The sequence below is a fragment of the Lytechinus variegatus genome, chromosome 3, assembly GCF_018143015.1.
Source record: "Lytechinus variegatus isolate NC3 chromosome 3, Lvar_3.0, whole genome shotgun sequence".
Classification (NCBI taxonomy): domain Eukaryota; kingdom Metazoa; phylum Echinodermata; class Echinoidea; order Temnopleuroida; family Toxopneustidae; genus Lytechinus; species Lytechinus variegatus.
This window is the reverse complement of record NC_054742.1, coordinates 41,210,815-41,227,307: the sequence shown is the minus strand read 5'-3', so window position 1 is coordinate 41,227,307 and position 16,493 is coordinate 41,210,815. Positions and strand designations below refer to the sequence as shown.

The following is a 16,493-nucleotide window of genomic DNA, read 5'->3' as shown; positions in this document are numbered from 1 at the left end:
CATATAGAACAAAATTTCTGCCAAAAAATTTGAAAGCGATTGAAGCGAGCGAGCGAAAAAAAATTGTCACCCTTTTGCTATAAGAAAGCTTTTTTTTGAAAGACTGTGACAGTATGTTTAGAAAATAATATCAAATTTACTCCACATTTTCCTTTCCTTTATCCCCCTATTTTAAGTTTATTCTTGGTGGTGGAACTTCTTCCTCTCTCTCTCTCTCTCTCATTTTTTTTTTTGGGGGGGTCTGATATATTTTTAAACAGACGAGAAAGAGGAATGGGAAGAGAGAGAGAGGATAAGGGAGAGAAATATGTAAGGGCGCAAGAAAGATGGGGTGGCTGGTTAGGCAGATCATACTGCAGAATTAGTTAATGATGATAGGCAGTACATCTTTTCTAAATTGTATACATTTTGTTTTGGGTCTAGGGTCTCAGATTGACAAAACAAAGGGAAAAAAATCAATGAAATAACGTATTTGTGTTTGTGTCAATATGGGTTCAAGAAATAATGATTAATTAAAATAATGATATATAATGAATAATTATCAATATTATTAATAATTATTAATAATTAAATGTTTCAGGATATAATCAAGATTTACCCCCCCCCCAACTAAGGGTATGGGGTGCGCCCCATTTATTTTGTATCCTTTTGAATAAAACTTTATTTTGTAAGTATTCTTCATTCTGTTTTTTTAGGTAAAATAGGTGTAGAAGATACAAGAAATGAGAATTGAAATTTGAAAGTGGTTGTAAGCAGAAAAAACATGAAAACTGGCAAGAATCCTAAAAATGACACATTTTCAAGTCAGCATTTGAAAATTTCAGCTTGTGCTCTGTGCTCTCTTGTCCCCCCCCCCCCACAAAAAAAATCCTGTAGGAAAAAAATGCCTCTTTTTCCAAAGTAAAAAATGCCTTCTTTTTTCAGAATGATTTTGCCCTTTTTCAAAAAGAAATACCTTCTTTAATAGTAAAAATGATACATTTTAGGTTTGAAAATCACAAATTTTGAATCATGCTTACATCAGTTATTGTTTAGTACAGTACTACATGTAATCCTGTTCATGGTTACAAAAATGTAGAATGGTGTTTTCTGGTTGGAATATCACAAATTTTTGGCTCGCTTTCTGCACTCGAATCAATTATTGTACTCATTCTATTCCTGTTTACACACAAAAAATGCTTAGAATATCCAGTTTTCAGGTTGGAATATCACAATGTTTTTTAGCTCGCACTTTGCGCTCGCATTACTTTGATTGGTGAGTTATGTATCCTATTAAAAATGCAGTCCTTAAATGCTTCCTTTTCTGATCTGTACATTATCTAGCATTATTTCTTTAATTAGATGTACACATCTTTTTCATGATTACAAAAACAGCTCAGAATATTTAATTTTCATGTCTTATTACACATGTCCAGAAGTTTGAGATCGTGGTTCGTACCGGCATCATCACGCAACAGTGATTTAGTGATTTAACAGTCATTAACCCCATAATTGACCAAAAATCGAGTTTTACAACTTCAGAATTGATTTTCTTTTCAAAACTGCTTGCTCGCTACACTTTCTTGCTGAGAAGTAAAACCTAAATCAAAATATCTATCAATTATCAATAAGAAATAAATTTAAAAAGGCTTTGCTCAACTTAATTTCTACAAAACAAACAACTACTTCACGCAGTTGATAATCTCATTTTGAAAATACATGTATCTGTTAGCACCAAAAATTCCCATTTTGGTATATAAGTGCCTTTTTGGCTCTGAACCACCCCCCAAAAAAACATTATATATAATATATTATGTCTAAATTTATCATGAAATTATTTTTGTTTTAAATGTACAAGGGTGAAATTCTTTATTCGCTCGCTCACATACATTTTTGCCATGTGTGATGTCTAGCGGCCTATAAGCATTGTTAGCTCATTGTTCTGTATATCGTAAGTTTGAAATGCCTTGGCCTTGGCCTTGAGGTTTTCAGGCCTTGGCCTTGGGTTTCCATGCCTTGGCCTCAGCCTTGGGTATTGAAGCCTTGGCCTTGGGTATTAAAGCCTTGGCCTTAGCCTTGGCCTTGGAGGTTTGAGCCTTGACTACAACACTGGTGTGTGTGTGTGTATTTGAGTTTTGTCAGACGTGTATCAATCAGATATGATTATTTACGTCTGGACCGACCTTTAACGTCACCATCCGAAAGACGTGACCAGGGCTCGAACCTCGAACCTCTGCATCAATTCGTAACTTCCCAACAGCTTGGATTACAGGCGCACGCCACAACGCCCAGGGGGCAGGCGCGTAGCCAGGGGGGCGGTGGGGGCGGTCGCCCCCCCAAAAAAACTTCCCCAATAAGAAAAAAAGAAGGAAAAAAAGAGAGAAGAAAAGGAAAAGGGAAGGGAGGAAAGGAAAAAAAGGTAGCTTTGTTTTTTTCTTTCATTCTTTATTTTTTTCTTAAAAGTGAAACTCCTTCACTCTTGCTCTAAATTTATATATGAATATTGCTTCCGCGCTGTGCGCGGTTAAATGACAATATTGAAAATCTCCATTGTTTCCCTCACCCTTTCTCTAAACTCTGTTTTTCCACCTCAGTTACAATGTGTTTCTTGCCAGTTAAAATTCAAATGTATGCATTACGGCATGGAATTAGAGTGAGGTTAGGCCGAACTATATGAAGCAATCTTTTTTTAATTGATCGCGCAACTTCTGGGCGGGTAGTCTTTTTATCAATGTCTGCCGTCACCTCCATAAAGTCAAATTCTCCGCTTTTCAGCTCATTACTAAACAACCATAATTTGGGGGCAAACAGGTGAAGGAAGGTATAACATTCCTGCCGTAATGATAAAAAAATACAATATCTTTTTATCAAATTCTATTAAATTTCCCTGCACGTTCATCTCCTGTCCTTTTTGCGCCCTCAGTTTGAAATTTTGAATGACACGTAAGTTTCTTCGCATACATTCGTAATTCCGAAGCTTCGTTATTCCGAAGCCGGGTTCGTAATTCCGAAGGTTCGTTAATCCGAAAACAAAATGAGGTTCGTAATTCCGAAGGTTCGTTAATCCGAAAACGAAATGAGGTTCGTAATTCCGAAGGTTCGTTAGTCCGAAAACGAAATAAGGTTCGTTAATCCGAAAATTGAATAAGGTTCGTATTTCCGAACTATGATATTAATTCATTTTGGTAACAAGAACGGTGTTGTTCTTGCAAGATAACAGGATATTATGCAATAATAAATAGGGGATTAAGCGTGTTGGTCGTTTGCGAGTATCCTCCTGATAATAGGATTTGTATTGGAGGGGATTTCCTTTTTTTTTATAAGAGCTTCTCCTGAAAATTAATCTAAAATGTATACTTTAAAAAGAGTATCTATTTTGAAAAAAAAAAAGGAATTTCCCATTTTGGAAAAATAGCATTTCCCTGTTATTTCTTCTTTTTTTTGGGGGGGGGGGGCGGGGGGGGTACAAGTGCCCCCTGCTACCCCCCACCCCCGGCGGATCCAACTTTCGCCAATGGGGGGCGAATTTTTTTCACCCATAATTTCCCGGATCGGCAGCTTTAAAGTTGATTTTTTTTTGCTTGTTTCTTTGGAAGGGTATTCCTAATGGCCAATAATTATTATAAAATAAAGTAAATATGTAATAATATCATAAGCCTTTGTTAAATAATGCGAGCGCGAAGCGCGAACTATAGTTTTCGTTGAAAATTGGAGGGGATGTCATTTTTATAAGAACTTCTGCTGGTAATAAAAATTTTTAAAAAATGTTAATGACGATCATAATAATCGCAAACGATGATCATAATAAAAATGGTAATAAAGAATATAAATGTTAATAAAATTTCATTGATCGTTTTCCTAGTGTTAACAATGTTAATCCGTTTTCCATGATTACAAAAAATGCTCGGAATTAATGTTAAATTTTTATGTAAGGCGTTGTGGCCTAGTGGATTGGTCTTCTGACTATGAAACAGAGGGTCGTAGGTTCGAATCCCAGCCATTGCGTAAATTCCTTCAACAAGAAATTCATCCACACTGTGCTGCACTCAACCCGGGTGAGGTGAATGGGTACCCAGTGTAAAGAAATTAATTAAATGCCTTCCTTTAGGCGCCTAGGCAGCCCAGCTAAAGCTGGTGTAATAATAATAGTAGGGCCCGCTGGGAGAAAATTTTTCAGAACTGAGGTGGCTTCCCTTGTTAAATAATACCAATGTTATTATTATGTCTTATTAGGCCTACATGAAATTTCCAAAAGTTTGAGCTCGTGATTCGCTAGCAACATCTCACAATAATGCCCTTTTAACAGTAATTAATTCCATAATTGACCAAAAAGCGAGTTTTACAACTTCAGATTTGAATTTTTTCCAAACTGCTTGCTCGCTACAAATATATATGTTATCAATCAGAAATCATTTTAAAAAAACTTTGCTCACCTTAATTACTACAAAACACACAACTTCTTTACACAGATGATATTGGTAAAAATATCCGTTTGCACCAAAATGCCCTTTTTGGCATATAAGTGCACTTTTTTTTCCAAAATTGGAAATTTCTCTTTTTTCAAAATAAATACTCTTTTTAAAGTATACATTTTAGATTAATTTTCAGGAGAAGCTCTTATTAAAAATGACATCCCCTCCAATACAAATCCTATTATCTGGAGGTTACTCGCAAACGACCAACACACTTAATCCCCTAGCTGCATCTTTAAACTATTTGCTTGGGCAGCATTATTGCTCAGATAAAATCGAAATCAAGCGTATGTTTGATCCGGGCGCCTATTCTTAAATCAATACATGCTTTAGCCACAACACACACATATAAACCCTTCAAAAAAGTAACGCAACTCGAGTTTGAGGGGTTATAAAAATCACCATATTATGCAAGCAGAATTATTCCCCTTTGCAATTATGTCATTTGTTATGTTGATGTTACCATGAGATGCGCAGTCATGATAAATGAGCAGTAATGTCAAGAACAAAATGTTGCAAAATTTACCGTTTTCAGTAAAGTGAATTCACGATTGTACTAAACAGACCTGGATTGGTGTTGAACTCTTTATTTCAAACATTAAATTGATTATGTTTTATCACTTTCTTAAATTTTATTGAGAACTTCATACAACACGAGTCAGTAGCGGGTAGATGACCCAAACACATTAACTACTGCATTACATCTCATACTGTTCACCAATCTCATCACACGAGCCTGTGGGATGGCGTTCGTTCCACTCTTCAACCAGAATCAGGCGAAGCTCTGCTAACGTTGTACGATCAGTCACTCTCTGCCTGACAGACATGCCAAGCTGATCCCACAAGTGTTCAGTTGGGTTGAGGTCTGGGCTATTCGCTGGCTACTCCATCCTCTCAACGCCCTTCATTCTGCAAGTACTCGTTGACAATGAGTGCTCTATGGGGTCGAGCGTTGTCATCTTGAAAGATAGCATTCGGGCCAAGATTACCGCGCAAATATGGAAGTACCACTGGTTGAAGCACCTCGGTCCTCGTCTCTGTAGAGCTCAGCTGTCATGTTGCCATCAAAAAGGATGAGTGGTTTTTTCCCCATCGTGGAGAGGGGTTTATATGGAAGCTTAAAAGTGCCACCGATATGTTGAGATAATTATCTTGGGAAGTCGACATCTTGATAGCAAAAGATCAGATGACGAGATCCTCGATCTCATCATGTTGACATCTTGTAAAAGAGATGATGAGATGACAAGATCCCGGATCTCATCATGTCAACATCTCTTAGAAGAGATGATCAGATGACAAGATCCCGGATCTCATCATGTCAACATCTTTTAGAAGAGATGATCAGATGACAAGATCCCGGATCTCATCATGTCAACATCTTGTAGAATAGATGATGAGATGACAAGATCCCGGATCTCGTCATGTCGTCATTTCTTCTACAAGATGTTAACATGATGAGATCCGGGATCTTGTCATCTCATCATCTCTTCTAAAAGATGTTGACATGATGAGATTCGGGATCTTGTCATCTCATCATCTCTTCTTAAAGATGTCGACATGATGAGATCCGGGATCTCGTCATCTTATCTTTTGCTATCAAGATGTCGACTTCCCGAGATAATTATCTCAACATCTCGGTGGCACTTTTAAGCTTCCATAGGTTTATCATCGTTCGTTAGTTTATCATTGCATAATATCCTGTTATCTTGCAAGAACAGCACCGTTATAGTTACCAAAATGAATTAATTTCTTTTTTCGGAAAACATTAGAACCCCATCTCCTGCCATGTTCATGTATACTTTTTTAACATTCAAAGTCTTAAAAAACGCCTGGAGAGAGTAACAACACAAACCCATTTCCTGATAACCAGTCAGGAAATGGTTATCGTTAAATGCCCTCATCCACTGGCGGATCCGGGGGGGGGGGGGGGGTTCCATGGCGAAGTATAGTGTAGTAGGTTTCACGGTACATGTATCTTTCTTGGGCAATAAGTGTTGGTCCTGAAAAGGACCAAACAACCCAAACTTGGATGGTCCTTTTCTGGACCAACACTTGCCCAAGAAAGATACATGGTGTACAGTGAAACCTTCTACACTAGTCATGGTAATTATGAACATGATACGTATCTCACTATTCAAACATTTCGAGCACGAAGCACGAGCTGATTTTTTATATATATATAATATATCCAGCCCTTAAAAAGGGACATTATAAGCATGTTTTGTAATCATACCTGAAGGACATTCTAAGACTTGTTTGTAGGAATATTGAGATCTTAACAGGGGGCAATCTAGTCATGAAAAGGAAGCATGACTTGTGTCACTAAAAAGCTCGAATTTCGAGGAAATTGAGACTGATGTGAAAACGGGATGTTTTATTATTCAATGGCCTTGAACAGGATTATTTATCTCATTAATAGACAATGCGAGCGCCAGGAGTGATGAACACATATGCCCTAAGCAAATTATGTTTCATAAAGTTACGCACAAAATGTTTATGTAATATAATACATATAACATTATATAATATACAATTCATTCTTTTCCCCATTACGTTTCCATTTCCTCCTTTCCCCGCCCCCCCCCCCCGCCAGCCGATCGGGGGGGGGGGGGGGCACGTATGATATAGTACTTTTATTGACTTTCAAATGGCAAGGCAAATTTAATAGAAACGCATAGCCGTTAAACCGAATTGTCATGACCGCTTTGCCTGCTTTGACTTTGAAATTAAATTAAAATTAACATTTGATTTATAATTTATCTTTTCTCACAGCTCCTGTCTGTCTTTTGTTCTGTGGAGGGGGTGGGGGACAATCGGCGTACTTACCTTCTTTATACTTGTTTCTTCACTGTGTGTCAGTCTGTGAGGAAAACTAAAGAGTGATCAGCCATTGGCAAAATGCCAAATGTTGTATTCATGTAATTTAAATATGATTGTACTCTCATTGCCCTAGGGGGCGATACCCGGGAGTCGATAGAGTTAATAAAATCTTACAATCTTACAATGAAAGCAAAATCTGAAGAAAGATATCACAAAACAAAACTATAAATATCACAAAACAAACTAAAATATCACAAAAACAAACTATTTCCGAACCAAGGCAGTCGTTGAAACACATATACATCTAAAATTATTTATTGTCCATAATGTTTGGTATAATTACAGTGGATGAAATAAGTTAAAATAATATTACAATGATGGAAAGTTAAGTCATGAATTAGCCTCCATTCTTATGTTCAGTTTAGTATCAAGACAATGAAAGAGTATTGAAAATAAAAGCATAACAGCAAATCTTTTACAACACTGAGGCACCAAAATCAACATTCATAATGGGGTGGGACATATAAAACAAATGATTCACTTTGTTAGAAAAATGACAAGCAAAGAACTAAGATACATAGTTTTCTTTGCCGCCCAAAAGCCAAAGATAAAAAGAATGACAAGAAAACAACAAATAAATAAACAGACTGACTAGGTAACTACTTGTGTACATAGGTTTAAACCACAATTGAATTAAAGGGGGAACATGCTCCCCCCCTCCGTATATTCAGGCCTGGCATGTTATAAAGTAACGAATATCAGAACAATCGACCGCGAATAAATGGAATTTCATTTACATTGATTTCTTTCATTTCATGTCCTCAAATCTAGCCGACACAAAGAACTTAAAAGTCTAGTGACATAGGTTAAATTCGTGTTCATTTGGGTAGCATGATTGTTATAACAGGTCACAATGTAACAGTTTATTTTCATTGACTCAAATGGTCTGTAAAAAGACTATACTTTCATCTGACAGAAGAGACAAAAGCCAAAGAGGAAATGTGACAAAAAAGATCCCAATTTTGATTTTTTAAATAGATTTCTAGCAATTTTTCAAAGTGTAAACTTTTTATTGATACACACTGTATAGGGCCTATATATGTCTATGAAGAATTTAAACTGTATATATTTGAAAACCAGAAGTCAAACATATACCACACAAAACAGAAAAAGTAAAAAAGTTTTCTTTTCCAACATATATACCGGATATCTTCCACGTATTAGTTTATACACTCAAAGAACTTTGAATACAATGAATGTAGTAATTGACTTGAAAATTTATCACAGACATAGCGATGTAAAAGTCTTCGTCAATTTAAAAACAAACAAAATTACAAAAAACATGATCAGACAGTCAGACTTGTCAGTTAGATTACTCAAGAAAAATAACTGATCATTTGCCTGAATCCTTTATTAGTTTCATTTTACAAAAGGAATGAAGTTGATAAAAACGTTTTTAAAATACGATTTTCATATCAAGATAACTTTGTCGCTACCATACAATTTAAGCGTTTCTGTTATAGCGAGAGAAACTGCTGCTATCTTACTCAAGATTAGAAAAAAAATAACATTTCCCTTATTATTTTTCAAAACTAGGTCATACTTTCCCCAAAAGTGTATAATATTTTCTATATTTACTATACTGAATTAGCTGTTATTCTTCATTGAAAATATATATTTAATCAATTTATATATTTCAACGTTTCAACCACATAACTTTGATTCTCCTATGTCCTTGCCTCGTGACCAAAGCGAAAATTGGGCTTTTTTGTTTTTTTTTGATTTGCTGAAAGAAAAACATTCTCATATATCATGTAAATAGGGTACGTTGCCATAAAATATATTATAGAGGTCTATATTGTTTTCAATTATTGTCTTCACTTATATAGGATATGAGACAGTGCGCCGTACTAAGTTTTCCTCTTAACATAGAATGCAAATATACTAGCTACCTCAAACATGGACGTATAGTGTATAAAATAAGTCATCGCCTTTACAATAATCTCCTATAACTCCACTTTTTAAAACGTATATTTGCCCTCTTATCAACCCAAAAGTAGATTATAATGAAGATATAGACATGAATATGGAATCAGAATAATCAGATTTGTTGAAAAAATATAATTCAAAAGGGTTAACTGTGTGAAAACTGAGCTGCCAGACGTTTTCCGGGGGAGGGGCATTCAACTACAGCGTAATCACAGTTTTTTTTTCACCCATTCTTTAACATGATTTCTATGTTGGTCAAAACATATTTGCCAAAGTCACAAAAAGAAAACTTATCAGTTCTAATGTCCTAAACATAATGTGGCAAACTATCAAATAACATCCATTTCGCTAGCATTTTTTTATTTTAATTTCCGAAAACATACTTATAATTTTACAATATTTTTGTTCGTTTTTGACACGAGTCATATAATATTATCGTACCTCAACCAGCAAATGCTACGAGTTTTTTTGGGGTCGTGCTGTGTCCAGTAGTAGCTGCAGCAACATAGTTGAGTGCCACCCCCCAGGATATTGTTCCAAAGATCCAAAAATTTAATCCCCTTTATTAGTTCTTCAATATCGGGTATACTTTCACCAAATTATTTTTTCTTCATTAAATAACAAAATGTAAGACAAATATACATATCACTTGATTTATACAAAAATAAAAATAAGGATATTGTATAAAATATTACAACGTTAATACCCTTCTTTCCTAATTATGAATTTAAAGCCAGGATAGACATTCATATACTTTATCAAATATTGCAATGCTTATATAAATCTCCTACTTTCCTGCTTTAACAAGCGAAGCGAAAATGCTGTTCTCTCGCTGAAGTAGTTCGTCTGGTGTATCATTTTCCGCAACATATCCATCACTCAATGTAAGGATCTTATCAGAGTTGATTATCGTTGCCACACGATGCTGGATAGGGAAATCACCAATATTTGCAAAGTGAACAAATACCTTCAACTTAAATGCTGTTATCACAACGTTTCAGGCACTTTATATTAGGTTATTTCCAAACAATACAATCAGAAATCAATATTTAGTATAAATCTTCACTTTTGGCTCAATACAATACTACGTTTTCAAATTATTATTGATGGGGCTGAGGTATATCATTTACCAAATTCAGTGACTGTTCTAAAGTAGGAATTTGCAGATTTGCAGGTGTGGAAAGACTATATATGTTACCAACTGAGTTATACAGAGTTTCTTCGTGTTAGATAATGAGATTTTGACATATCCTTTGATTTCAATTATTCCTTCCTGAACTGAAATTGATGCAAAATCTAAAAAAAAAACATGATCATTCTCAATATAGGCTTCATATATTTAATATGGAATATGGTTTTCTCCTAGAAATAGATGTTGCGTTAATGTGAATTTTATATTCAACTAGATTTATCACTTACTGCAATCGTAAGGACTGTCCTGTCTTTGAATATATCAGCCACAACATCTTGAAGAATTAAATCCTGTCAAAAATGATTGATGTAATTAATAAGTATACATGTCATGACTATTTGCAATATATCACTCCCCTTTAAAAGTTTAGAAACACATGTAATATTGATATACATTGGTAGATTGGAGTTTATTTACCTGTATTGCGTCAATTGTGATCATGAATTTGGTCCGTGAAGCCATAGTATTGTAAACCAGACTGCATCAATATTTTGCTCAGGGATATAGATTGTGATAGAAAGATTTCCTCCAGCGACATTTCCTCTTTATTACATTTTCAGTAGCAAACCTGACAATTTGACCTTTATTCGGGCCAATAAGAGCAACCTTAACGATTTCTGAAGTGATCCAGAAGATATCTGACAAAATCTTCCCTCAAGGTCACAGGTCATATTGGCCATACCTGAGCAAATTTTTGCTCTGATGTAGTTATAATGTAAGGAATTCATCATGCAAACCCCTCTCTTCAACCACACAAAAAAGAACTTGCACAAATAGTGACCCGAGAAGAAGGAACCATTTAGAAGAAATGTGAACATTCCATAAATTGAAATTGAAATAATTTAATTAACATTGTTAACATTTAACCCGGGTCAACTTGGGAGAATACGTCCTTATACAAGTTTTATCATTGTGCCTCTATTTGCTCAAAATATGGAAATCATTGAATTCAAAGTCAACCAATCTGCTCGTTTCTATGAATAAAAAAGAACGATAAATACCGTTTCTTGGTCAATAGAAGCAGTTGCCTCATCCATAACAATAATCTTGGAATGTCTAAGAAAGGCTCTAGCCAGGCAAAAGAGTTGACGCTGACCCACACTGAAATTCTCTCCTCCTTCAGTCACTTGATAATCTGTTTAAAGGACAGATAGGGACAACATACTTAAATGATTATTTCTTATGTGTTGATAATGATAAAAAAAACAGCCAATCATATTTCTCCGGCACATGATTTTACAAAAAGGACTGTGTACAATACTGGATATCGATAAAGTCGAAGCGCTAAATGAAAATAGAGAAGACTATCTTATATTTCATGATTTTGCTCTCATTATGCATTATCAGTAAATTTGTCAATGCACTCTAACATAAACATATAAAATATAAAATAACAACAAAGGAATAACATTATGCTACATCTCATATAAAAATACCCTCACAAATTAAAGAACACACACATTATAATAATGATGAATCAAATGTCATGCTGAGGTGAGATTGTATTTAATTTGATTAACGTTCATTTTTTATCATCTTTTGCATATAATTTTTTTTCAAATAAAAAAGTTTACCTAATCCTGCATCTATATTCGAAACGACCTCCTTAAGTTGGGCCACATCCAGTGCTTCCCATAGTTCTCTGTCTGTTTTTGTACTACTTGGATCTAAGTTGTACCTGAAATACATCAATCACAGAAAAAAACATTGATCATCGAAATCCCTTGATCTACCTTTATCACAAAAATATCTGCCTTCACGAACATCACGCTACTATCACATTATTAAAAAAGTGCCGTACCGAGGGATTATGTTATTGCCCCAAGCACCAAAAACAATTCATCTTCATCCTAAACATGCAACAACAAAAACATTAATTTCTCCCCTCGTTTACCTTTTTTTTCGAACATCAACCACGGAAATTATATACTGTGCATATATGAGGATGGGGATCATCATCTCAACAGAAACCGTCATCAAAGTCATAGGCTATCCTTAACGTCATTATTATCATTTCCGCCATATCTGTCACCATCATTACCACCACCACCACCAACACCATCACTTCTACCATCATCATCACCACCATCATAATAACCATAACCATCACTACCACCACCACTACCACCACCACCACCACCATCATCATCATCAATCATCATCATTCATTCATATCATCATCCGTTTTCATCAACATCATCACTACCATGCGCAGCAGAATATTATATTTAAGTAGCTGCGCAATGTAAATTATTATTATTATTGACACCATCATAGTCTCTATCAAACATACACCGTCACGGCGAGCGACATAAATATATAACGGCCAGATAACGGCATGAAAATCACGCTCACCGATCAGCCAGCACACAAGCGTTTCAATGAATACATTCTATAATCTGTTTCCATAAGATGTTTTGGCAATAATTATACCATCGTTTGATACATGGGTGTCAATCGGAAGTTCAATCGTTTTTGATTACCGGGGGATGGATACCTTCTCAAAATCTCTTCCCTTTGACGTTTTCTTTTCTACCACGGTAGTGTGTAGCCCACCTTGGAATGGCAGTGTGAGTGGGTGGCTATCCGTAAAGCTGGTAATTACAGTTTAATCAAAGAATTACATCTATTTCATTTCCTTAATCCACGTTTAACATTTTAAGAGAGTAGATTGTGTAAAAAGGGAAGTGATGAAGATGAAGCCTTTTATTTGTCAATGTGTGTACGTAAATGAACATGCTTTCAAATCGAACTATATCCCACATTACGAGGGAGCCTGCTGCCTTGAAAGGTTACTTTCAGGAGCTGAAAATAGTGTGCCTAATTTGAAGAGGAAAATATGGAGTCAACACCTTCTCCTCGCTCCCCCTCTTCCTGCTTCTTCTCCACCACCATCACCACCAATTTCTTACCATCATCATCATCATCGACCCCATCATCACCATCATCATCCTCCCCATCATCACTGAACAGCAGCATCATCATCCTCGTCACCACCGCCACCACGATATTCGACACGGCCATCATCATCATTCATTACTCTCACCATTACCATGGAAACTAATCATACCTGATGGTTCCTGTGAAGAGGATAGCATCCTGTGGGATGATGGAGAGTCGTTGACGTAGAGTTCGGAGAGGAATCGAAGCAATGTCAATACCATCAATTAAAATACGACCCTTGAATGTATCGATCATACGGAACAAGGCAAGAGTTAACGAGGACTTGCCGCTTCCTGTTCTACCACAGATTCCAAGCTAAAAAAGGGAAAATTATATAAATTTCATTGACAATTATGAAATGTTAAATGGTCAGAAAAAAGGAGAGGGTAACGCACATAAACACTTAGAGAACGAACAATAACTGACATTTACTTCGAAGTTCTTCTCACATAAATATTTACTGGAATCAAAATGTATTTTTATTAACTATTCATCAGATCATCATAAAACATGCAAAACAAAGGTTTTTCCTTCTCTTTTTTTGATGGTTCAAAAAGAATTATTATGTAACAGCAAGTTATCAGGATTCCTTCTTGGTCAATACATATATATATATATATATATATATACATGTATATATATATAAATCAATCGAGGAAAAATCAAAATCAAAATTTGGTTTAAACGGTGTACATCTTTAATTTCAACAAAGATATCCAGTGGCATATCTATCCTGGAAAGTCACGTTCCTTGGGACTAAAAACGACTTCTGGGCTATCCAAACCGTCAGGTTTAAGGGGACACGATTAAATCGCGCGTGCTCTGGACTCTGCTTTTCCTAGTTAACCAAGTAATGCAAAGATCATGACTGTATTCGTAACAAGGGGGAAAATGTGTAAATTATTCCTCACCTTTTCCTGCGAGAATATGTTAAGTGACACATCATGTAATACTGGATCCAAGTCGTGTGAATATCTAACACTTATGTCTTCAAATTGAATTTCACCGCGAGATGGCCAGTCGGGAGGGGGCTCAAGACCTGTTTAAAGACAGTTAAAATACGACTAATTATTCTTGGAATACGGCTATTATAGAATTAATTGTATTTTCATTCCCATGACCTCAGGAAGCTAACGTTGAACCCTTTTCTATCCAACCGATGATCCCTTTCTGATAGATTAATACATCAATTCTACATCTTTGTGGCCCCCAATCAAAATTAGTGCCTCCTCCTCCTCTTGTATTACTGATTAGTTGGTACAAACAGGAAATTGAATATTTCAAAACCTAGAGGCGAAAATGGGTGTATAAGTCTCGTCACTTTTTGTTACAAAGATTATGACAATTTTCAAACAATATTCAGACTTCTTTTTTTTAACAATCTAAACAATCATTTTGCATTGTCCTATGCTCGAGAAGATTATGGGTTGGCGGGGAGCTAAACATTATTTTGCAACACAATAACTTAAAATGTTAGGAAATGCAATATTATATAATATAATATACATGGAGCAAAATCAAGGTTAATAACGTATTTTCTTGGAACTATTGCCATTTTGTTTCTTTACGTCAGGAAATCCATTTCGTTCATTGCAATAAATGAAACTTTTTTTTTTCAATCGTCCACCGGACCAGTCTTCATATCACTTGTGTGGTCAGACTACCTACCATTGTAATCTTCCGTTGGTACTTCTGAGTAGAAACGAACACGTTCTACAGCGTTCATCTGCAGTTCTAAATCTGAACATTGCCGAACCATAAAGTTCATATATAAAGACACCTGAGGGAGAGAGAGAGAGAGTCAGGGGATTATAGAGAGACATGGGGGAATGATCGTTCAGTCGTTGAAGAGAAAATGTTAAAGATTGAAATAATTACTAAGCAAAGTGTAAATTAACGGCAATGACGACTACGATGGTAGCAAAAATAATATTCTTAAATATGACATTTTATTTCAAGGTCAAGTGAGACGTTATTTGTGTAAATGGTATTATTCTATATTTGTTTCTGAAAGATCAAATAAACTAGCTTCAAAATACAAGTGGAACGCCTCTGGCAGTCTCGCCTGCATTACGAGATTCGATATAGCAGCAGTGCTGACTTTGAAAGGCGATCGAGCCTTTGCTCATGCCGGACTAGCCCTGTGGAATTCACTACCACAGGAGCTGAAGAACTCAAACTCTGCAACATCCTTTAAGGGCAACCTAAAATTGCATTTGTTCACCAGCAGGTTCTAGCTAGGTTTGGAGACAGACATTTTTCCTCATTTGTAATGTACCCTTTCTTGTACTTGTCTTATAGTATCTCTTTACTTTTGTTTTGCTCTCTTATAAGTGCCTTGAGCATTTAATCAAAATGGAAAGACGCTATATAAATCATATGTATTATTATTATTAAAACAGCTATTGAATAATTATTCACAAAATAAAACATTCATATGATAATGAAATACTATGTCCATTGACCCAAAATGACCTTTGACCATGATCATGTGATCTAAGATGTGTGCTAAACAATCATTTACACTTGATTACCCTTATGTCTATGTTTAATGAACTAGATCCATAAACTTTCTGAGTTATGATGCCAATTCAACAAATACCCCCAACATGACCAAAGTTCATTGACCCTAAATGGCCTTTGACCTTAGTCATGTGACCTGAAACTCTAAAAGAATATTTAGTAGTACTTCATTACCTTCATGTGTAAGTTTCATGAACTAGGTCTATATACTTCCTGAATTATGATGACATTTCAAAAACTTAATCTTAGGTTAATATTTCGATATTGATTCCCCCAACATGGTCTAAGTTCATTGACCCTAAGTTACATTTGACCTTGGTCATGTGACCTGAAACCAAGCAGGATGTTTAACCCTAAATAGACTGAGCTATTTCGACGCCTAAGAAGACTGGGGGGGGGGGGGGCTGATTCAGCCCCCCTTATGATCTCGGCCGTCGATCGCCCGATCGCAACGAAAATTGGCACACGCATTACCCATGGCATTGTCTACAAAACTATAACATCAAATTCTGCAAAAAATATCATGTCTCATTAATTATGCTAATTTATGCGTAAAATCATAAGTTTGCTCTAAT

General features: G+C 35.7%; 1 protein-coding gene and 1 long non-coding RNA gene across 6 annotated transcripts in view; one reads left to right on the top strand and one right to left on the bottom strand.

Moving 5' to 3' along the window:
- The first annotated feature begins 862 nt into the window (after positions 1–862).
- LOC121411039 lies at positions 863–15,788 on the top strand. Its single transcript, XR_005969415.1, has 3 exons — positions 863–872; positions 7,251–7,253; positions 15,505–15,788. It is a non-coding gene; the product is annotated as an uncharacterized LOC121411039 (long non-coding RNA).
- The window catches only part of LOC121411038 (ATP-binding cassette sub-family C member 9-like), a 51,809-nt gene continuing 42,977 nt past the window's right edge, over positions 7,662–16,493 (bottom strand). For all 5 annotated transcript variants that reach the window (XM_041603508.1, XM_041603507.1, XM_041603506.1 and 2 more), the window contains 7 exons: positions 15,064–15,175; positions 14,307–14,434; positions 13,523–13,710; positions 12,027–12,130; positions 11,454–11,587; positions 10,680–10,742; positions 7,662–10,185 (listed from right to left, as the gene is read on the bottom strand). In XM_041603508.1, coding sequence (XP_041459442.1) covers positions 10,048–10,185; positions 10,680–10,742; positions 11,454–11,587; positions 12,027–12,130; positions 13,523–13,710; positions 14,307–14,434; positions 15,064–15,175 — 867 coding nt within the window. In that variant the 3' untranslated portion in view covers positions 7,662–10,047. The remainder of the gene's footprint in view (positions 10,186–10,679; positions 10,743–11,453; positions 11,588–12,026; positions 12,131–13,522; positions 13,711–14,306; positions 14,435–15,063; positions 15,176–16,493) is intronic.